This window comes from Ischnura elegans, chromosome 8 (genome assembly GCF_921293095.1).
Source record: "Ischnura elegans chromosome 8, ioIscEleg1.1, whole genome shotgun sequence".
In the NCBI taxonomy this organism is placed as follows: Eukaryota; Metazoa; Arthropoda; class Insecta; order Odonata; family Coenagrionidae; genus Ischnura; species Ischnura elegans.
In genome coordinates, this window is record NC_060253.1 from 44193266 (window position 1) to 44218315 (window position 25050).

General features: G+C 38.0%; 1 protein-coding gene across 7 annotated transcripts in view; it reads right to left on the reverse strand.

The window, feature by feature from the left end:
• Positions 1 to 25050, reverse strand: part of LOC124163250 (collagen alpha-2(IX) chain) — a 1172095-nt gene that overhangs the window by 1103006 nt on the left and 44039 nt on the right. For all 7 annotated transcript variants that reach the window (XM_046540018.1, XM_046540014.1, XM_046540017.1 and 4 more), the window contains exon 2: positions 7115 to 7221. In XM_046540018.1, the coding sequence (XP_046395974.1) occupies positions 7115 to 7221 (107 nt within the window). The remainder of the gene's footprint in view (positions 1 to 7114; positions 7222 to 25050) is intronic.

Consider the following 25050-nt stretch of genomic DNA (forward strand, 5'->3'; position numbering starts at 1 on the left):
CTATCGCATGCATGATAAGTTGTTCGTGGTTGAACCATACGGGTTGAAGTCACGGTGCACTAGCACTGATACGTTGCGTAAGGATAACGATAATCTTCATTTTTCCTGAGCCATGCGTTGAGGGAGGATAGTGGGAATTCTCGTTCTTACTGTCAACTCCTTTCATTTTGACAATTTAATTTCATCAATAATGTTTTGTTTATATGCATCGGGCAACTATCATTAATAATAAAATTTTGCATAAGCTGTATGCTGTTAGAATGTCTGCATATATTTTTAAGTAAAGCCATGTTTTCGAAGTTGCCACTTTCACGCATTCGCATCACACCAATAGGAATTACAAACATTTATTTATTTAATTCCCATTTCCCCGAAAACAGCACATTGCGGCCTTTACAACGGGTTTTTCAACATCAACAACGCACAACACAAATATCCATGCCCTGGTTAGGGATCACCTACCCTGGCGGAATTCGAACCAGTGGCCTACGGATTGGCTAGCGAGTGTTTTACCCCACCGCCACCAAGGCCGGCAAAAATTAATCACCTAGATTGGGATTCGAACACTTGACCCTCAGATTGCAGGCGAGTGCCTCAACCCATTGCACCACCGACGATTTTTGCATCACTTTTTTTAGGAAACATCACTTGCACTGCAAGCACTGCTTTTAACACTTTGCGTGCTATGGGCGTAATATTACGCCACGTGGAATGCTTCGATTTTTGCTTCGGACGATGTATTACGCCACCCGTCTTTTGAAAAATCGTAGTTTGCCTTTTTTTTAACAAATTGGTACCATACTCAAAATAAACAAGTAAATTTAAAAAAAGAAAAATAATTTTTCTTAAATGATACCAAACACCTATTTCTAGTATCAAAGGTTGAGTGTTGAGAAATAACAAAATATATTGAAAATTGTCCGCACTGGGGTACAGAACTATAAATATAAGGTCAGCACGGTAAGTGTTAAGGAAACATCACACTTGAGTTAGTACAGAAAATTCCATTACAAATTATTTGAAAAATATTTTAATGGCGGAAAGTGACAAGACACAAGCCGTCCACCTGTATGAAAACACGAAATAAATCGCGCCATTTGAAAGGTTTGACTCGACTGAGTGACAATTATTTGCTTTGGATCGCGAAAACTCAAACCAATGCCTCCGTAACGGACGAGTACAATCGTGAGCAGTAGCCATACAACCGCGAATATTACAAAAGAGGATCATAAGTCGCCTCTAAATGTGTTGTCAACCACCACGCATGTAAATAGTTTTACAGGAGTCACCACAGGCGCCGCTGACGGACAAACTGAACCGAGTTTCACGGGGAAATAAGGTATTATATTGGGTATCACCCGAAACTTATACACATGCTGATGTGATCCATCAAATGCATAACTTTTCAATGCTATTCCCCGTAATGAAAAGCATTATAATGTAAAATATTAGAAAAAATTGATCGCATTACACTTATCATCGCATTATCAATAACAGATAGTTTGTAACTGATAACATCAAAACGTACTAGCTTCGATCTAAACTCATCACCGCGCCGCGGGTATTTTTTAAATCTAATTAAAATGCGACCGAAGTTGCAACAGATATCAGCCTTCTGGGCAGGGCCGGCCTTAGGGCCGCGCTTTGGGGGGCCCCGCGTTCGTGAAAAAAAAATTAAAATATAAGATAGTTTCGAAAACGCAATTTCAACTATTACCGTATTGTTAAGTCCGTGCTAGACAAAAAATAATATTATGAAAAAGGAATAATAATGCAGTAATTTTTATTGTGCAATTGCGTTTGTCACATACTTAGCCAGAGAGTGGTAGGGATTCAAAATGCTCGAGTTTGTAGATGGGGTATAGAGTTTAATATTTTAAGTGGAGGGCCCCGCACTGAAGGTTCGCCCCTAGCCCCGCACCTGCTAGGGCCGGCCCTGCTTCTAGGGGATGGAAAAGGACCTCCTCTATGCAATCCCTATACATACAACATTCACGGTGTCATTTTCCAGGAAAGTGACATTTACGCAAACACAAAATGAAGAACGCAGCGGTCCTTCCCGCGTGGTATAAAAGTGAAGCGAGACCTTGCAGATGGAACAGGAGTCGGCCCTTGACTTTGCTTTGGCGACTCAAAGAGAGACCAAGAAAATGATGACCGCATGCTAGTATACAGTTGTTAAGGAAACTTTGGCAATACAAGTCTAAAGGCTGAGTGATAAATTCCCTCATTGCTTCCCACAACTCTTGGGTTGCCTCCACTCAAACCCTTAAGAGCATTCTAAGCGAACTTTTTATTGGTTTCCACTCCCTCTTCTATCTCGGCTGCACTAAGAAACTGGAACCTTTTCTCTCACACACATACAGACGGCGAGCAATTCAGACCCAGAGAAACGGTAGAAAAAATACTGTGCCCACAGTTCACTGGCCATTGAGAGTGCATAAAACTGTCAAATACCGATTGACTTTTCGGAATAAAAATTAGCTCTAAAAATCCTTTTAATCCACTCAAGGGATTTTTTTTATTTTTACAAGAAAATGTAAGAACACCGCGGGTGCCAGCGAATGGAAGAAGGAACAAACGAAATTTCATGGGCTTTGAAAGCGATATGGGAATCTGCGACACCATCTCAATATTTGCTTCTTTTGAGATGATGGCTGCCAATTACAAAATATTTCAATTTTTCGTTTTTAATATAAGCATTTTCTTCAATATGAGATTTCCGTCAAATGATCGAAAATAACATCAATGATATAAGAGCAATTTATTGCTGGGCAGAGTGAAGGGTCATAGAGAAAGAGCCTCCAGCCCTAATAGAAATAATAGAAATGTCTCATATCCATTTAATTTTAAGTGCCTAGTTAAATTTTAACAGCCAGTACCCCAAAACGCGGTCTTTAAAATTTTCATGCATCTCGCGATGAGCAATTGACATACTTGGTATTTAAGGATAGCAGTGTTAGCATATTAAACCTCTTATTAAATAATGTGAATTAAAAATTAAATCAAGCAAATAAATAAAGTAAATTTTAAAAAATTAATTAAATATCTTAGACAGGAAATTGGAGGTTGCTTCAATTTTTTAAGTCAATATTGTTGTGTTCCTGAATAAAGTTATCGGCGGACAAGGTTTTGAAGCATTTTCCTATTATCAATTCTCTGTAGTCCTTTTATATGGAAACTAGCTGACCCGGCGAACTTCGTACCGCCTAACAATCAATGAACTTACAGTTTACTTACACCATTTATACATCAAGAGCGGCTGTATCGTTTTTTATCATGTTTAATTTATCATAATAAAATAAGGATACAAATTCAATAAAACTACGTAAATGAGTACCAAAATTGCTTGTCAGAAAGACATTTTCTTTATTGAATCTACATAGAGTGGATCGGAGCACGTTTACGCGGATTTTTTTCAACAAAATTTCTTACGTTTTAGCTTAAGAAATTTTGGGCATTGTGGTTTAATAAAGCAGTTCATGAAATAAAAATTATACGCATTCAGTTGTTGGCTTTTTGCGTTGTTAGCTGTAAAAAAATGTTTTGAGGTCCAAGTCTGTTGCATACACTTGGCCCATTCAGGGGGCAGGTTGACACAGCCCCAGACCGACTGATGCTCAAAATCGCGCAAGAAAAGCCCCTATGAAGCAGCATTCGCATTAAATGACTTAAGGCGCGCCAGTTTTAGTATATCTGTTTGGAAAGAATGCACTGCGTAAACGTACTGCATGCGTAAACGCACCACGGTGAGCCCTACACATTCGGGTTTAATGTCTTGCGTCAAGCACCTTCTAATAAACAACAGTTTTTGTTTTGTTATCAGGCGCAAGATGAAGCGGATGAAGCTAAATAAATATAGCGAAGCAAAGCAGTGACGCAGCGAGGGGAGGTTTTGGGGGTTAAACCCCCCCGGGAGCTTAGAGAATTTTTTATGAAAGATTTTGTTATTAATATTAGGGGGACGGTTGAGTAACAAACAAAACATATTTAACTATTCACACAGCCGCAAAACCCACTATGTTTAACCATTTATCTTAAAAAATGTCTGGGGGAAGTGCCCCCACACTTCCAGCTTACCTTAGCGAGTTTTCTATACCCTACAGATCCATAGTATTGGCTGCGCCCAGAACCCCCTATCCTAGCTACGCACTTGAAGCGAAGGAAGAAATACAGAGGATGGTTTATCGACTCGTGAACATAGCACGTTAAATTGACCATGAGAAAATAATGGGTTTTCATTAGCACATGAGCACAAACAACACAAAAACTGAAAGACTGACCATGCGATTTTTTAATCGTAATCACGATTGCAACACGAATTGGAAATTGAATACGTTTAAGCTAAAAAGGGCATATGAGTTGAGATCATGGAATCTACGGAATGAGGACTTCCTCACCTTTGAATTTTCTTTTGAGTAAAGTTGCGTGAATCACATTCATTACCAATTTTTTTAATCACCAAACACGTTCCGTTGGATAGTTATGGCTGGTTTAGGCTTCGAAAGATCATGAACACAGAAACTACACTTTGCTGTAAATCGTGCCTTGGTAAGCCAGGTACGTCCAAGGACTTAAAATATTCAGATAGATAGTTGGTGATTTCGTCTTCGTTTGTTATACATTTAAAAGATTCGAATTCATGCAGAGTACGAACTATTTGAATTTACCTCGTTTTAGTCATCCACATCTTCGTTCTTGCTCGCTAAATCAACCATCTTTGATTCTTTTGGTGATCAATCATATTCTGGAACTCTTTGTTGATGAGCTCACCTTCCGCTGAATCTAATTTGCAATCATTCCAAGGAAATGGGTTCAAACTACTCGATTCCTCGACAGGAACACGGACATTACCGTTTGTCAACAATTGCTTGGAGATTTGTTTACAAACACGGTAGTGAAGTGTCAACTCGAGCTGGGCCACGGCTGGGCTTACAATTAGCTCGAATTAAATTTTTTAAATGTAATTTCAATTTAATTAATATTTTGAATATATTTAGTAATTAAAATGTTATATTGTTACGAAATTCATTTATTAAGGTGGTAAAAACAAAACAAATTATTTAATTTGTAGTTTTGACCGACTTATCAATTGTTGTGTTACTATAACTCCTAAAAGCATGTCCATAGGAAAGAGATGAATTTTTTTGTGAAATTATCCTTTTTTTAATGGCCTATATGCTAACCCCGCCTGAGACGAATCCAAAGAACCAAATCTCATTGAAATCGGTGCAGCCGTTCTCGAGTTATAAGTGTTCTAACTAACACGATTTTCGACTTTCTTTTATATATATATAGATATCAGCGTGAGAGAAGAGAATCGCAATATTCATACCATCCAACAATTTAAGTGGAACTGCTGGAAATGGAACTTAGCGTCAGAATTACAATTTTTGCTTCGAGTGCGGCGAGAGCTAGTAATAATTAGATTACGTGGGATCGAAATCTCTTGCAAAGAGAAGTTATAAAGGGCAGGTTATAAAGGATGTGATTGATCAGAAATACGTAGCTATGAAAAGGCTATCGGATAGGAGAGAGGAATGGAGAGCTGCGTCAAACCAATCTTAGGATCCTTGACTAATGATGATGAATGAGCTTTCTATTTGGATAAGCTACACATTAAATTTTATGAATCAATGTTTCCATGGTTTTCAACTGAGAAGTTATTTTCTAATTAACAGTGATATTCGACCTCCAAGGTTACTTTGAATTACTTCATCCGGTAGAAAGTTTGAGAAAACCCGGTCGTAAGTTCACCTTGCAAATTCATCACGAGAGCATAAGGTACACAGTCGCTTTATATATTTCAAACACGTGAGTATCGCGAAAAATATGCGTACTCACTAACAGTCGTATTAAAAAAGGTTAATGAGGCGATACTACAGAGTTGCACTTCGCGAAGTAGTTGCACGAAGAGAAAATTCTGGAGCAATAGCGTAAAACAATCTAACAGCAAACTAACAGAACCAACACCTTGCTCTTCAACAAACCTATCTAATTATTGATATTTAATCAGTCGCTAGCAGATGGGCCAAGACGTGAAATAGCCAAATGTGGGCGAGAAACACTTACCTATGCTTAGAAAATCCGCCATCAACTGTGATGATTTGCGTTTACAATGTCGTTCCACGTACTGTAATACACACACGCAATTCCAGTGATGAATTACAAAAACTACACTCTGATCTACACCGTAAGGAGTGATAATATGCAAACTTCAAAACAGCGACAACATTTTGCACGAACGCTTCGCTCCAACAAAACACACCAAATGAACCAGCTTCTTTCCTCCTGGGAATGACTGCGACTAATTCCAACCCTGCTTAAAAACCTGCTCACTGGTCACACATTTCCAGCCAATTTCACTTCAACTCATCCAAACACCACCGAGACCCTGACTCAATGCAAGCAGTTCTAATCAATTGTTTATACGACAAGGCCATAATCGACTGAAGAACTGCTGAAACGTCATAGTTTTTAAATCCCCACTGAAAACGCACACGATGATAAGATTTTCCCGCTCGCGTCAATGTATGTATGGTGATTTAGGATGGGGACCTTTGCAGGAGCGTAGAGAAAAATGCAGCCTGCATTGACTTAGTAAATTTAGAGAGGACTTTTTCTCAGACGACATGAAGCATATCCTTCGAATGCCGTAGTACTATGGTAGACGGGATCACGAAAATGAAATAAATAAAATAGACAGCAAAAAAGAGAGATTTGAAATAACATTTTGCACTCATTGCAACGGGGCGGAAACATTTAAAAACAGATAAAAAATTGCCTTAAGAGAGAGAATATATAAAGCTTCTACTGAAACGACAAGGGGCCTCTTCCATGAAGTCCCTAAATGCAAACCCTACTAGCGTCTGAACAACGAAATTACCATCTCCCGAATCGACCTCAAACCCATTTTACGATGCCATCTCATGAGTTAATGTACTCGGAGAGGTTTTAGTACCACGGATGGCAGAAGTTTGAGAGCACCCAAGTTTGCATTTGGGAACGGACCTATATTTGAATGCATACGACGAACCATTCGCACAGGTCGGCCGGAACGGAAAGTCCTGGAAAGCAATCAAATTAAGAAGACGTAATCACGGGAAAATCCTACCTGGTGGTTGCCCGGGAAACCCAAGAGATGCGAATGGTGATGTGGAGGTAGAGGCGTTTCCGAGTACGAAGGCTACGACCGCCACCGCAACCGGAAGGATGAAGGACCTGGAAATAAAATAAATTTTATTATTAATCGCCAATCCACAAATACTAAAGGAAATCAAATTTCGGAGTCCTTTAATATTGAAATTAACAGATTTTCCTTTGACGACAGTTTTTGACGCTAATTATAATATTCATATCCTATGGGATATAAATATACATCCTATGGAATTTACGGGAGTTCCCTTTCGTCATTGCTCGTAATTCTCGATTCAACGGCGTCATACAATACTTTGTGTAACATGTAACGAGGATTTATAAAGACAAGATTTTGTAATGCCCACTCACACTTTTAATAGAGTATAACGCGTTGTACTCGATTCAAAGTTTGAGCGAGCATTGCAAAATCTTTTCCCTATTAATCTTTTAGTTCTCATGTTAATAAATGCAGAATTTCTTGAAAACATCGCGTTTAAAATGAAGCTACCGTTAACAGATAGTTAAAAAAGTACCTTCGTTCAAAATATGAAATTACGCACGTTATAATTATATATTTTTTTAAGCCGATAAAATATTGCAAATGCAAAGATGAGTGATAATTAGAAAACATAAATAAATTTCGTCACATTTCCAATTTATATTTTTACATCCGATAAAGATGTACCGAGGCATAACAATCAAACTTGGGTATCTCAACTTTTTTGCTGGGATATGTAAAATCCCGTTTTTCGGAATTCAGGGTGGCCACTGAACCAAATGTCAACCGTAATTCCCGTTTATTTCCACACTACCGTCGTAACATATTCTCTACGAAACATTAACTTTTATCATAAATAGTATGTAAAAATATGAAGAAGCGCTTCACTAGACGGACAGATATATGTACTTATTGTTAGAAGTGCCTTAAGCTCACCACCCACCAAGGATTGACGGCTGAATGTTATCCACGTAGACATTTCACTTCTATTCAAAGTAAGAGTCTTCTTATTCAGTTAAATTTATTAAAAATAGCAACAATAATGTAATTCCTGAAGCAATAGAAATAGCATTTCATTTTTTTGCACGAGAAAAAGGTAATCATAATAATAAGTTCCATAAATGAATAAAAATAATTAAATTTGCTGTATTTCCTTTCAAATTAATTTTAATAAGCATGAATCAATGAAAAAAAAAATTATTACGCTGATGGTAATGTGAAAATATAAGAAAACAAAAAAATCGGGTGATTTCTATCTATTCAGAAATGAACGTCACTTCCGCTCAATAAGCTCGTTATATCACTCGTAAAATAATAATAAATTCCCTAAATCAACATTTTGCGGCAGAAATTGAGTAACTCTACCGCAAGTTCAATTAAGAGTAATACGATCTGAAATTATTTAATTTTAGGCGTGTATCAATTGCTCGGTCGAACACGAGTTTATTCAGGCATAGCATTAGCGTTTACAAAAAATCGGCGTCATTAGTGTCATATTACGCAAATTATCAAATTGCTACCCCTCACATTTAAAATATCCAATGCAGTCATTCATTTCTTTCCCTATCCCGTTACGAGGACAATGACTAATTATGGTAATTTACGGCCACGCAGTAAACCACGAGCAGCTAAAAAAAAAAGCTTTTGAAGCAAATATTTAATCCCCGTTAAAATCGTTCCAATAGTTTTTATCCATAAGTTGAGGCATGGAATTAAATAATAATAAAATGATACAAAAATGTATTAATGAGGGCATAAAACAATTGGCATGACGGAAAAAGACTGATAACATAATTAGTGAAGATAAAGAGTAACCGCAATTTGAATAAATTTAATTTCAGCGGAGAGTGAATTTTATTACTTATGGAGCATCATCTAAACAACAAAAAGAAACTAATTTCGAGATATTCGATGAATTTCATGATAAAACCTTATGAAGAAACTCCAGTTAAACTGAGAAAGACCATACATCGGACTATCTCTACGACAGCCCGTTAATTGAACGATCTTACGGATGTACCGACATAGCAAACAACATAGCTCGAGGTGCTCAAATATCGAAAAATTAGCGACCTACTATCAACGATGAGATTAATATGACTTAAAAAGTTATGAATTTTAAAATAAAGTAACGGCATTAAAAATTTTAAGGTCTAATTTTCCACGTTTCAAACATACATTTAAATTGTGATAAATTTTTTATTATTACAGGAATATAAACTTTTATCGACTGATATAGTGATCACTTTACAATTTTAAACTTTTCACTTTAATTATAAACAATGTAGGATAACAACATTATACAATAATGTTGAATTCTCCAAGCGGCCTCAAGACGTGTGATAAGTGATAACCTTCAACGCATTTAAATGTGTCAGCAAAATTCGCCACTCGCGTCGCTAATGGGTATAATGATCCGAATGACAGAGGAATTATCTATTATTAGACCTGTCGACCGAAATTTATATTCGTGATTCTGTGAACTATCAAGTTCTTAACTTTTCAATTCCATTCCTCCCTATGGTAAATAATATACAGTAAATATTGAGGATAAATAGATCACTCTACACTCACCGTTGCGCGGCGGACATTTTTTGGTAACTGGTGTAATATGCCCAAAGTGACTACATGAATTAAGCTTTTACGAAACGGATTGGGACATTCTTTGGGCAGTCCCATTCGACCAATCACGTCACTTCAATATTAATGTCGTGAACAGGTCGCTTCCAAGATAAGAAATTTCAACCCCTTCGGCGTGAACGAACGAGTTAATTTGCATCGAAGGAAACAAGATGAACGAAGTGTAAGGGGACCAGTGCTGCCTTTACAGTGTAAGTGAATATTGTTTGATTCAGGCATGGATGATTTCAAGTTGTTTGCTCCTGTGTAAATCCTCTTACACGTTCCTCATGCGGGGAGCTGACTTCCACCAGCATAATTAGAAGCTGATCACCTTTCGATACCTCCACTGCACAAACGCTCAACAATAGTACTAATATGGCTGGCTACTAGACGAGCGGATTTTATTCGGTGAGCGATTGTTGAGCGTTGGTGCAATGGAGGTATCGCTTTGGCACCTACTGACCGCTTCGAGAACCACATATGATAGCGACGGGGTGCATCATATCTTATACAAACATATGTTAGAGAGGAAGTTTTGTGCGCTTCAGAAATAACCCGCAACGATTGTAGTGTATCATATGTAATACAAAATGTAGTGAAGGGGTTAAGACTATACGCCGGGAAAAACTCAAGTTCTACGCAGTAGGAGCTTAATTTAAATAAAAATATGTTGAAGTTTATAAATAAGCAAAGGGTTATCAAGGGTAAAAAGTTGTTGATAAGTTACCAAAGCAGTTGAATAAATAAGTTAAAAGAGACAACAGCATCGTGTATAATTAAGAAGAATAATTGAGTTACATAAGGTTATGGGCTCGCAGGCACTTCGTCAAAAGTGAAAAATATGGATTTAGCAAAACATATCAAGCCGCTGGCGGGTGAGAGAGAATGGCCACTGTGGAAGAGGAAAGTTTGTGATTTGCTCGATTACCATGAAGGTTCTCCTGACGTCATTGAAAAAAGGTTAGAGAAAACAAGTGCGTTGGCTGAAGATGCGACGGATAAACAAATCAAGGAACACAAGATAAAGTCTGATTTGTACCGTAAGGCGAACAGCTATGCAAAGTCAATGATTGCCAGCTCAGTGACAGATGAGGTCTATCAAAAAATTATGGACAAGGAAACTGCGTATGAGACTTGGGTGGCATTGAAACAACTCTTATAAGCATCAAGTAAGGACCAATTATTTCAAATGTGAATTTAAATTAAAATTTCGTTAAAACAATTACTATTAACTTCAACAAACTACTTTGCCCACCAAAATCATGAGCATCGACAAATGTGCATAGTGAAAATTGACCGGTGTAAAATATCGAACAAATAGGAGAAGAAAATTCTTTGAGGGAAGGGGAGTTATGGGGTAAAGGTGGGTGCGGCTGAAAGGTAGGTGACGGTAGAAGAGACCAGGCTGAGTGCAAAGAGGGTCTCGGGTACGGCTGAAGAGGGCCTGGCGAGAGGAGAGCCGTTGAGTGCTGGGAATCGGGAGTGAGCCACTACAGTCATTACATCCCCTTCAGTGGAACCCACCTATCTCGCAGCCGCGAGTCTCCTTTTCAACCCCCCAGTCTCCAAACCTCCCTTTCTGGCTCCCCTCCCTTCCCCCATTATCCTCACCGCCATTCCCTCAAAAGAGTCCCGTCCGCCGCCGACGTGTACATCAAAGGCGCCCTCTTGCGCCAACGCTCTTCCGCACCTTCCAACTGTGTACGCCCCTACATCCTAGCGTTCCGCTCATTCTTCCGGATGCCTTATGGCATACGGTATCCGGATAGCACTTAATTTGAAAATTTATAAATTTTCCTGCTGCAAAGGCGAAATCGAAATGAGGCAAATACAACGCGCATTACTTTGGCCCAGGGAAGGTCGTCCCACGAATAGGGAAATAACGACTAAATTATGCTGAAAATATATTGTTAATATTGAGATCATAGATGCGGATTTTCTAATGAAATGAGATAGCTAAACTTAGAATAAGGTAATTGTTTTTAATTTAACAACAGAAAGTTATTCTGATTGATAATAGGCAAAAAAACTTTATTAATCAAGAGCATGATTTCCCTGAGCGTGGGATGACCTTCCCTGGGACATAATGATGCTACCACTAATCCACCGCATTGCTTTCATTAGAGCGGCAACTTTAACGCGCATGGTCATTGACGAAATCGTTTTAATGGAAAGCACTGAACGAATTTTCTGCTGCTATATATACTACACAGGAAGCAAATCTCAGGTAAAGGCAAGTTTTTCCAAATATTTTAACGGGTCAAAAATCACTCTGTGGTGGGCCGCATGAGCCCCGCGGGCCACTTTGCCCATCTCTGCCTTATGCGGGTAACTCGTAACCAATCTTCATGCTTACTGTCTCACTTGATTCGCAATTTTCACACTAAACGATATTCGCCGTGTATTGACACCTTTGTCGGGGCCCAAGTAGGCACTCAAGCATAAAATCACAATTCATAAAAACATTTTTTTATTATTTTTTTTAGTGTTCTACCGATTAAGGTGGGTTTCGTGGGGTATTTGAGAAGCATTCTAGGATCCTCCCTTTCCTTCAAGTACTTCCATCTTCAATTCACTATAAAGCCTACTACCTTTCATTCTATCTAAAAAAAAATCCTATTCTCTTCCTTCCTCTCCATCGTTAACTTACATTCTACCCACTGACACCGTTATAAAAATAGTAAAGTAAATAATTAATAAAAATTAAAGGTGAATAAATAAGAGTAATAAAATAAAGATGAATGATAAGTTACGGCGGGAAAAATATCTACCTCATTTAGCCACTCTACCGTAACTTAAAAATAAAAAATACGAAAGTTGCCGCCCACTTTTCACGTGTTTGTGACGTCATTATAATTCCGGTTGAAACATGCCTGACATAATTATTATTTTTTTTTTCTCTTTTCTTTTCTTATTTATGCCAACAAATTTTGTATATTCCATTCTGTTCTTATATATATGTTTATATATACATATTTCTTTAAATTATATTGTATTATATAAAAAAAACCAATTGTTCCTTCTTTATGTATAAATATTTTGTATCGTCTTATTCTCTGTATTTTATATTGTTTCACACTTTTTCTAACATAGCCCTGAAGATGATTTAAGAAAATAAATCGAAACGTTGGCTGCTAACTTTTGTATAAATGACCTATACTCCAGGAAATACCATATTATATGCCTGACATATTTTTCAACGAGTATCTATTTAATAGAGAATAAGTAGCTAGACATAAAATACGTAAAAACGATCATTCTTAAGATTACGTAAATTAGAAAATACATTTACGACTTACGACTTTATCTCAGAATTGGTGATCTGTAAGTGTAATGAGAACCTCTCTGATATTGATATCAATCAACATACAATATTTACGTTGCAAATACGATCTTAAAAGGCATCCTGAAGAATTATACTAAAACATATTCATTATTCAAGAACGGGTCCACTTTTAGTCATTAGGAAACATATTAAAATTTTTAAATGATTCGCTAACGCCTTCAAAATGAAATTAAAAAATTAGAGAAACGTTTTCCATCAGAATGCAAATGCAATTAGGCACGTGTACTGCCGACGGTTTGTGCGTCATCTTAAAATTCTTGAAAAAAGTGTTTTAATGCCTTTGCCTCCGTAAATTTGTATTTAATGAGGACCTCCCTCAGGTATCCTAATATCCCTCGTTTTTAATATATCATGGAGTAATTTTTAACAGGATATTTCGTAACATCTCTTTTTACCTTAGTGGGATGGATAATTAATTCTTAAGATGGCTCCTAATGAAACTACTTCTCTTTACGCGGCTCAGCAGCAAAAAAAATCTCTTCGCTCTATTTCAACGATTTTGAAATTTTACGACCTAATTTCTTGTTATAAATTGTCTTGAAGCTCTTGAATAAACTGATTACAAGCTCATTATTCAGTTTTGTAGGCATTAACTGATTCATTTTTAAGCATTTTAATTCTGAGAGGGCTTGCAGATAGCATCTAAACTGGATAATTATTACAGTTGTTTATTCAATTCTTTTTGTGCGCAATACCATTCCTTCATTCATGGTATTTTAAGTAGGTACCACGAAAATTCACGTGACGGCTAAATGCACACCACACAGTTGCTAATAAGTGGACAAATCACTGAACACAGAATAAAAGAAATAACTTCACATGCAAATTTTACGTTTTCTCACCTAGATCGTGTGAAATTATCATTAAAAAACCCTTTGCAAATGAATATTTACGAGAAGTGAATTCAAAATAGCCTCATTCACGTAAAAAAAACTGAGAATAGCGTCACTACTTTTTCTGAACTTTATGGAATCCCTTTTTAAACGTAAATAGTTTTTGCGCCGGCTCCTTCACAAGATTGAGGACAGAAGTATTTAAAAATCAAATGAGATAGTGGTGCATTTCTCACAACAGTTATCTTCAGACAGTCAACTTTGTTCTAAATTTAAAATAAGCACCTCATTAGCAAGAAAAAAATGCCAGTTGTTGACGAAAAAACGGGAAATGTGCGCGGAAAAATTATACTTTCCAATTATACCTAGTCATTTATGTTCACAAATATTACTAGGAACACGTAATGAAACGAAAGTTGAAATGAAATTTAAATGGAGAAAAAAATATTAATATCTTCCCCGACAAACAGGTCTTATGAATAAACTATGCTGTCATGGGTACCCAGTAAAGCCTACGAAATGATGATGTACTTGGATGAACGTTGAATTATATCCATAGATGAGGACAAGCTTTTCAAACTCTAATGACCAGGTTTTCCACATCGCATGCATCAAGCGAAAAGTACGCAGTGGGAATCCAGTGAGCAGCATGACGTCGCATCTGGTACCATAAAGGGGTAGATATACATACATGTGCGCACCTTGAAATAGGTCGTGGCGAGAGGCGACAAAAGGAACAAATTTTCCGCACAGTTATTAATTGAAGGCTTAAGTCGGATTCCTGGAATCGTTTTATGTTCTGAAACGAAACGACCGACGCCATTACTGTGACCTCCCAAACAAACATGCACCGGATATCTTGCAGAGGCACTTTAAGTATGGTTTGTACAAATCGTACGTACAGTGAGAACAACTTCCTGAAACTCCCACCACCCCAAGCCCTCGGCTTTTCAATTACTTTCGCGCGCGCGCGCACAAAAAAAAGAAAGATGAAAAGCGGGATCCGTCCCCTCATTAATTCAATTTTCGAGCGTCTCTTTTTTTTTATTCCTCCTGCTTCTCTTTCGAGAGTTTTCCTTTGATTTAACATTCTGCCGCCTCCTCCCATTCCTCTTTCTGCATCTACCTACCCTTCTCTGCTGCTCTGAGATACGTTCTTTTTTTTCTCCCATTGCGAATGACACCGCTCCGACCATGCTTTCCAACACGTGCCGGGCACGGCTACTTTACGCTACTGCACACATAATAATTGGCTATCGCCATGGCGATGGGTATCACCCGCCAAAACCGAATCGTTTTCGCTCCCTTTTTGTTTTAATATCGGAATCCAATCCGCCCATACCATCCGCCCTTAAAAAAAAAAAAAAAAAAAAAAAATACTTGGAATGGCGAAAAGAGGAATCTTCTACAACTACAAGAATCGTTCGTTCGATTGCGCGAGAACATGTCCTCCTCTTCCTTTTTTGTCTTTATCTTCCCTTCTCCGTAAAAATCTGAATTTTTTTTCCGCTTCAACGAATCGAGAGAGAGAGGCATAAAATTTTCCCCCATTTTCCCAAACGCTCTCTCCCCGAGGACTCTTTTTTTTATTATTTTTTTATCTCTGCTCCAACGCTCTGCTCAATGTCCCTCCACTAATAATTAACGGAATTCTTCACAGACGGCCCGTCGCGTTGGTAGAGGGAATAAATTTCCTCGATTCTTCCCCTACAAAATGAAATAGTATGATGTTCCGGAATAGCCTTTATTTAAATCACCGACGTTCTGAAATCTTCGATTTCTGTTCGAAAGGAAGACCTAACTTTCGCCGGAGGGATGAAAAGAATCCTGAAATTCCTCGAAAAAATGCTAGAAAAGTTATTGTTTATTTGAAAAATGACTTACTGTCCGACAATAGCACTTAAGAGACCGGCGACAATTGAAATCACATGATAATGGAGAATTTTAATTTCTATATATGGTAAGTATGCCATCGCAGAGGATTAAAATTTAACACAACTGTACAGAACATAAAAAATAATTTATGTCGAGCCAGGAAGTTGAAACTTGCCATAACAATTCTACGATAAATTATGCATAGTATACTGTAATTAGCTTGTTGGCGAAATTAGCCGGTTTTTTCCCCATTATTTGTACATCCTCAAGGATAAAAAATATTCATCACTATTTTTCATAATGTTTTGGTTCCTTTATCTTAGAGAACTTATCACTCGCACTCTACGAGTTTTTTCGCTAATAATAAGTCGTCTGAAATTCTGATCACCCTGATCGTCATCTTGAATTTATTGAAGTAAACACAATATATTCTTGTCAGCATTTTCCTAATCAACTGAAGGCTGGAAGGCGATACTTGGTGGAACTTGGTGACAGGAAACATAATGAAGATACACTTTTGTATGTTCCCCTGGAGTTTTAATTGCCGACCCAGGTTTCAACAGTACACTATGTCATTATCAAGGTGAATATACACAAATTTGCGAGCTTATATATAGGTTAGTGGGTTTACTTGCTGAGTCCAGGAGAACTGATAATAAAGGAGAGGGGTGGGAGGGGTACAAAAGGTCGTTTACCACCCACACATTTTTGTTGCGACATACTCTAAAAATTTCTAGCATTTTCCTAAACCTGAAATTTGAAAATTTACCATTTTTTTTTCTGTATTGTATTATATAACATTAGCTTAGTGGGTAAAGCGCTTGGCTGATGAGCAAGAGGTCCAGGTTCAAATCCCGGGTGAGGCCTACGTAAACGCGAAACAAAACCTTGAAGTGGGAGGTGTCTCAGGGAAACGAACTGGACTCACTTCCCTTAATGTCTTTTCTCGTCCGACCGCAGCTTGAATATGCAGCGAGCGTATGGATCCGGTGCAGAAAGACTTAATCTGCGAACTGAATAAAATACAAAGGAAAGCTGCGCGTTTCGTCAAAAACTGCTACGGGCGTTCAGACAGTGTTACCCAGATGTTAAGCGAATTAGGTTGGGAGCCGTTGGAGACTCGGTGGCTGCGCGCTAGGGTTAGATTCCTTGAACAATTGAGAATGGATATCTTTAAGAGCGACACGGAGAACATAATATTAGAGCCCCACTATATTCCCAGGTCCGACAGAAGCGATAAATTATAGGGATCGGGAATTCCGAAAAAAATGTCAACCGCCGAGATTTTTAACCTTGAGTCACAGTGTGGGAAGCCAACACTCTTCACATCACACAAACCCGAATTCAATTTTTTTTTAACGTAAGAATTTATACCTGGCTTACTCAGGAATATTTTGAGAAAGATCTGCACGTTATACTCTGAAAATTGCAAGATGTTAAGGCAAATAGAAATGGATTGCCATGAGAAAAATTCTACTGGACCAGGGATCGAACCACGGACCTTTAGCTTCCCGGGACAACTAAGCTATCCATGTTCCTGATTTTCCATGCTAACTGTAACGGGGCTGATGATGCTACAAGGAGTCTAATGTTAAAGGGGTAGTTTGTAGTGAAAACATATTGATACATGTAAACATATGATGAGCAAATTGAAGTCAGCCGCAGACAAATGCAATAATGTAGTATATACCTCACGATGCGCAAGAGACGTAAATATAATGCATTTAAAATTGTGTATTGACGTGTAGCCGAAAGCTACGTGTCCTCCAGTGGTGGTTTCAGGATAGGCACAGGGTGGGTAAGCTTCAAGCGATAGTGGGGGTCCGAACAAAATTACCATACTATATAGCGTAAGTTGAATCCCCAAAAGGATCCTACACTCTACAGCCCCCCTTCCCCTCTTTTGGATCTGCCACTAGATTGTAACATACCAAACGCGTGTAAAATAGGCCCATAAGTTTAGAGCTACTTCGTATTTCAATTCATTAAACTAGGTAAATATATGGGAAAATATAACTAAACACTTTGTACAAAGGGTCAACCTCAAACAATTTCAATTTTATCCTGTGTGTGATTCGGCTATAGCCCCCTTGGCCGCCCACTAGACCCACCGCTGTTCTCCACTACACGTCTCGCAGACACAAAAGACTACCCTAGTAGCATGTTCACAGTCCCAAGTGGGTATTTAGAGAAAAAAAATAGAAGCCCCGGCTGTCCATCTGAGCAGGAAAAAGGTATAATTAGCGAAATTCAATTTATTGATGAATATCTTCATTTCCCTTCGCTAAATTTACACTTAAGGTAACGAGGAAGATGAGGACGGGATGAAATGATCTTTATTACCTTTCCACTCCCTTCTTTCAGGAACCTGGAGCCTTTTGAGCGCGGGCATACAAAGACCCTCCTCCTCTTTAATTAAAAGTCGGCCGAAGGAGGCCATTTTTTCGGGTCAAAATATTCCCTCTCGTATCAATTTTTCATTTTCTCCTCGGCCGTTCACAAATGATGAAAAACGAAAAAGACATTTTGACCTCAAGGTCAGGTCTTAGCGTTAAAAAATAAATCAATTTCTTAAAAAAAAACTTCATTCGTTGATGCAAGTAAACTATCGGCAAATTGCTATCATCTCTTACTGGCGTTAAATTAAGTATTATAAACTTAAACATTAAAATCGACTCAACAAAACGCTGTAATATGTATCTGATTAGAAATTTTTCGTAAAAATTGTAATAATGTATCAGGCCAATTCTAATTAATGTTTTGTTAATTTCTGAATTATGTTTTCATTGGCTAACTATTTTATTTCATTTATGAAAAAAAAACCTGCAATTAATACGTCATTAAAAACTTAGTTTGCGTAATAACACCATGCTGATGCAGTAACTTCTGTCCGTACCTCCAATGCCTGATTTTTTCCTTTCAATCCCACCTACCTCTAAAACAACTGCATACAACACGCTAGAGTAGAAATAAGAAATAAGCGTTAATATTTCTCTTTAGAATGGAAGCTATTTGTGCTAAATTATGGAGGAAATTATAGAGATTTTTTCAAATTGAACCCTTTTTTCGCGCGTTGACGAGGATTTAGACGCAACCAGAATTATTGCAAATTGGTTTGCCGTAAGTTGGTGGATTTCCATGCTTTTCAACATTATAATGAAGTAAAGACGACCGGAATAAATGTACAGAACTAAAATAAATCATTACAATTCTGAAAACAGCCATATGCATTTAAAGCAAAAATATGAGGCAGGGAAGTCTCACGAAAGCAACTTCTGCTGGTAGTACATAGCTGTGAGGCCGTTTTTGCGTAACTGCGACCTAGATCGAGATGTCGTTCAATGCAAACGACAAATTATTGAAATTTTCAAGGCGTAGAGAATAGATATTTATTAATGTATACCTTAATTTCGAGTAAAAAAACTTTGCATCTCAGAAAACACGGAAGCAATACATCCAAATTTAAGATGAAGGCAAATGTCGACAACGGTTTACCTTAGAGCAGCGGAATAAACGGTACCTGGTATACCCAGACCAAACGGTACCGTTGGTATAGGCGGTATATATAAACGAGTATCATGCTATATCTAGCGATAGTAACTCCACCTCTTGAGTCAAATCGCTATACGTATTTCCGCTAAATAACTGAATTCCATATTACCTAGATACCCGTTACAACTATTATATAAGAGCTAATTAAAGGATCGCTCAGTAAAAATTTGAAAAGTATGCTGAAGAGGAATCTGAAGAGAATTGTTGCACTTGCGGAAACATGGACACTTGGCAAGGGGAACAAGAAAAAGGCGAAGGCGTGCGAGATGTGTGTGTCCCCTGATAGCCGAAGCTATGTCGCTCGATTCCCGGTTGAGGGGATTTTTTTTCTCATGGAAATTAATGTGGATTAATCGTTGATATTTTTTATTCATCATATTGAGTGTGAGAAGGTGGCAATGAGAGGATCGATTAAATAAAAGGCTAGTAAAAAATCTGAAATAGTGTGTAGCATTTATTGGTATAGATATATGGACTCGTAGGAAGGTGGACGAGAAAAAGCCTTGTGTGTTCGAGGTGTAGGCGTGTAGGTGTGGAGGAAGATGGAGAAGGTGAAGTAAAATGGAGAGGAGGAAGAACGATGTGGTGTTGGACATGGTGGGTGAAGAGAGCAGCTTCTAGATGAGATATGGAGCAGAGAGGTTTGGATGCAGCCAGTATCGAACGGGTTGGGTAGGTTGAAACCGTGCGACGAGCAAGAATGTCTAGTAAGCAGGATAAAGTAAGGAAGAGAATTGGATATAAAGACCTAATAAATGTGAGTTAACTTTACTGTGAATTGCAGACGGAATTCCATGAAGGGGGAGAATGCTAGAATAATGAGTAAATATTCCATGCAAAACTACCTTAACACTAGAAAAACCAAACCAGGCATTTAGACGAGTAACGTCTGCTTACCTCATCATATTCCCTAGGATTTTTTTTCTATCGTATTCATTTTTTCTGACTTATATTCATTTTAATGGTACATATTATGTTAAAATATAATTTATTTTTTTCGCATAGAAATGGAGTTATAACCACCTTCTACCTTAAAAGACTAACACACGTCAAAATGACGGTTTAGGCTTTTCTATTTTAATTGTAACGATTAAGCCTGTTTTATTCAGGAAATCACTACATTGTATTTCGTCTGACAATTTTCATGTTTTAGTTAGCGCATTTGAAAGCCATACTACCCTGATACTTCTAGTGTTGACCGTTAAAATACTTTTTCATGAATAATTTATTTTTTGCATACACCCTTTATTTTGTGAAACTTTAAAATCTCGACTGGAGATTACGTACCATGACGTCAACGCTAATCCATTTAAAAAATCCCAAACGTCAACCCCGTCGTCGTCGCCGTCTTCAAGGAAACACCCTCTTCGTTCGAATAATACGCGTCTCCTGCGTCATATCCCTATAGTCAGCTATTCACGCCGTCGCCACCCGTCCAACCGCCAGCTCCTGGCACCTTGAAGTCGTAGCGAGGACAAGACCGGTGGCGACAGCACGAGAGACAGCGTGAAAGCCGAGACGAAGGAGTGGAGGAGTCTGGCGTGTGGGAGGGGATTGGTATATGATGAGTGGATAGAAAGACGGGTAGGAAGTTAGGAGACGAAGTGCCACTGATTTTGAGAGACCAGTACACCTACATACATACTAAGTAGCAGGCCGCCACCATGAGCGTATGGCGGCAGGTGTTAAGACTAAAAAGCAATTTGCCTGTACATCCCGTTGGGGATACAAATATATGGATAGAAAAACGAGTAGGAAGTATGGAGACAAAGTCCCTCAGATAGGAGAGACCAGTGAATCTACAAGCTACCTATCAGGCCCACCTATAAGCTAATGGCGGTAGGTGCTATCACTCAAATTTACCTGTACATCGCATTAGGGGTAGGAATATCTATAGGAAGTAAGGAGGCAAAGTGACTCTGATTTCAGCAACCGGTGCACTTACATTCGCGTAGTAACTAGCAGGCGGCCCGAATAAGCGTATGGCGGGAGGTGTGAATACACAAACGCAATTTCCCTGTTCATTCCATTAGGGGTATAAATATAGAGATAGAAAATGTAAGAAGTAAGGAGACAAAATGTTTCTGATATAAGAGACCAGCGCATCTACATCTACATACTACCTAGGAGGCCCCCCAAAAAGCGTGTTATGGGTGATGTCAAGACTCAAAAGCAATTTGCCTTTGCATCCTGTGAGGGATATACCGTGCAGATGAAACTCGTGAACTTTGTAAAAGTATAGTCTACTACTGATTTATCCAGAGGATAAAATCAGATAACGTTCGAGTGCTTGAATATGGCATAGTCATTGTAAACTGTTCGTTACCAATCCACAATACATTTCATTTTAATCCTCCCTCGTTGGAAGGTTGAAAAACTTCTATAAGTAACGCACGTTTTAAATTCGTAAGGACAATCACCATTCTAGGAATATGTTAACATTATATACCGGCTAATACCGACGCCGGATTTCTTTCCACCCATCCTTCATCGCCCTTACATACGGCGCAAATGGCCTCATCGGTGGATATCGTCCTCCAATTTCCATACGGTGTGCATAAGTCACAATAAACCCGTCACTTCCCTTTCATAACCCGCGAGCTGCAAAACAAAAATAGTGCCCGAGGACGATAATAGGTAAACCTATTTAGGGCATAGGAAATTCGCGAGTGAAGGTCTAAATTGAAAGAAATAAAGAGATGTTTAAATAACACGCTTTTTCCGAATACAGTATAAAACGCACTAATTAGTAAAAAAAAATAAGCTTTCCATCACTCACATTAACAAATCGTTCGTGCTGAGTAGGTTTATTACAAATGAGTGTATAAGAGCCCGATAAATGAGTAAGGATTGACACGCAATGTTAGTATCTAAACCGAAGCACCCACGCTTTATTCTCCGAATGATGAAAACCTTATTTTTTACTTTTTAATCCATTTTATACTGCTTTTTGAAAAGATCCATATATTTTCTATTTTTTTTGCTCATAACTGATTTTGAAATTAAAAAAAGTTAAAATTTGAAAAACAAAAATTCGAAGTGGACTGGGCTTGAACTCGTTTTTCTCCGAAGATTTCGGTGTCAAAAGTTCAAGAATAAACTAACAACATCTATTCAAAGAACAAAAAAAAACTATTTTTCCATGTTGAAATTTAGACAATGAATTAGAGAGCTAACTATAGAACAAATTTCAAATAACTGAATAGTAAATATTGTATTGTCTGCAGAAGCAAACAAGTTTCCAAAATTTTAAGCCTATTCGACAAACGGAAGTGGGTAAAAATCTAATCCAATATTCCATCAATGAAACAGACAGACGAAGCAAGTCAAGAAAAAGTGAGTAAAAATAAAATAATCGCTCTCAGTTGAAGGAGGGGATGGTTCCCTTGAGAATCAATTAGTAGAGAGTGGGGGGTCAAGAGTTCAAATACGAAACACATAACGGACGAGGAAGGTTACGGGCGACTTAAATTTTAGCAAACTGCAGGGAGCGAACAATGGAACTCCGTGACGTCTTCCACGAGGCCGATCAGATATATTTATGGGGAACAGGGCCAAGGAGGCTGCTACCCTTCTCCGCGGGTGGGCCGGTTCGCAGGGGAGAAGGAAAACGATGAAGATTAATGAAGGGTTCGTGGAAAGTAACATCGGAAAGGACGGGCATGGAAAAATACGTATCATGTTTGGCGTACCGCTTCATCCTCTGTGTAAATATATTACAGAACGCCGAATGTGGCGGCGCAGTACCAAATCAGGGGCCAGCATTGGAATTCCTGCTTCAAAATGACAAAGGGAAGTGTTAAGAGTTAGCACTCAGTTATTCAATATAGATATTCAATGTGGGTAGGCAGCGATTCTTCCGGGTTTTCTTCCGCGTTTATCCGTTTTACTGGACAATATTTCGCTTACGTTCCAGTTGGCTTCTTTAGGTACACTGAAGTGAACCTTCCCCAAGTCCACTGAAGTGAACCACTTTATTGTACCTGTGGAAGCCAACTGGAACGTTGGCGAAACATTGTCCAGTAAAATGGATATACGCGAAAGGAAACCCGGAAGAATCGCTGCCTATCGTCATAATCTCCGCAGAGGCCTACTTGGGAAATTCGAAATGTGGTGCTAAAGAATAATATTGAAGATAAAATGGATCGACCGCGTTAGTAATGGAGAATTCCTTAGAAGTGTGGTAGAAAAGAGTTCCAAAAACCTTAAGAAGTTGGGACAACTTTACCCTCTCTAACACTGAGTTGCTTCTGGGAGAAATAAAATTAAATGACTTCTCATTTTAATATAGTTAAAATACTCTACTCCATGTTAATTATTGTGGCAGCAACAAGTTTCACCATATAAATTTACGGCACAGCAGTACACGAATTTTAAATCTTTCATGTATAAAGCTGAAAATGTATACATTGTTGATGTTACTTAGAAGCAAAATTGGGTTATAATGGGTTAATTAACCGTTATCGCAAGGTATAATGAATTAATGAGGACTATCCACGAGGGCAAGTGAGTAAGAAGGAAGAGAGTCAAAGGAAGTGAAGATTTCAAGACACCAGCACTAAATCCAAGAAATCGTCACTCGTATTGCTCGCCGGGGAAAAAACATACATCACAAAGGGAAATAATAAGATTAATACAGAAATCCATTACAAAGTTACAGAGTAAAAATTATTAAGAATGTTAAAGAAAAGTAGTACATAAACATGAAGAATATATAGTATATAAACATGAATAGAAGCAGTGTGGAGACAATCGAATCTTCAATTATTGTCATACAAAGTAGATTTTTTTTGGTGGTTAAGTTATACGAAAAGTTACCCTTGTTAATCTCTATCGTAACAGGCTCAACTTTGTGGAGGTTCATTCTAATAAATAAAAGCGAACAAACTATGTATAAATCCACGTAAATAAATTCATAAATAAGTTGGTGGATTTATACATAGTTTGTTCGCTTTTATTTATTACTTACCCTTGTTTTTACTTTTAATAAGGATTCAACCTCACTTCTTCAACCGAAGGTCAAAAACCTCATTCCCATTTCCTCCCTAAAACTACAAACACACAGGATATTTAGATGACCTAAACATATGTGACCCCTCACTCATTCCTCCTACCACTCCAAGAAGGATAGAAAACCTTCCAACGATTGGTAATGGACTGAGAGGTCTATTTCCAAATGCAAAACAAATGTTCCTTCAAAACACGTTTATTTTAAGCTATCTTCCTTCAAGTCCGCCTTAGCCAGTGTTGATAGGACTATCATCACGGCTCAAGGATTACCTAACAAAGTGGAGTAGTGATAAAACATGAGGTTCCCACGAAAAAACTAATAACGTCGAATACTTTGGGTCTCAAGAACTGAACTATCATCAACTTAACCCAGTGAAAATTTAACATTGTATATAATAGGTTTCCTATTCCTTGCTTCAAAAGAAATTTTAATATCAATAAAATGTACATTTTTCAAATTGTACTAACATAAAATTTACTATAGAAAAAAAATAAAATTTTGCTCTACTGGTTCCTTACACGGTGGCACAGGATTCAGATATTGATAGCGAAGAAATCTACGGTGATGTTCTTCGACCTATAATATGGAATGACGACGGCAGCCACCATGTACTTAACTTCACTCGTCTAACTGACAGTCGATCATGATTACATTGATTTTTTTTCAAAAAGTAGGG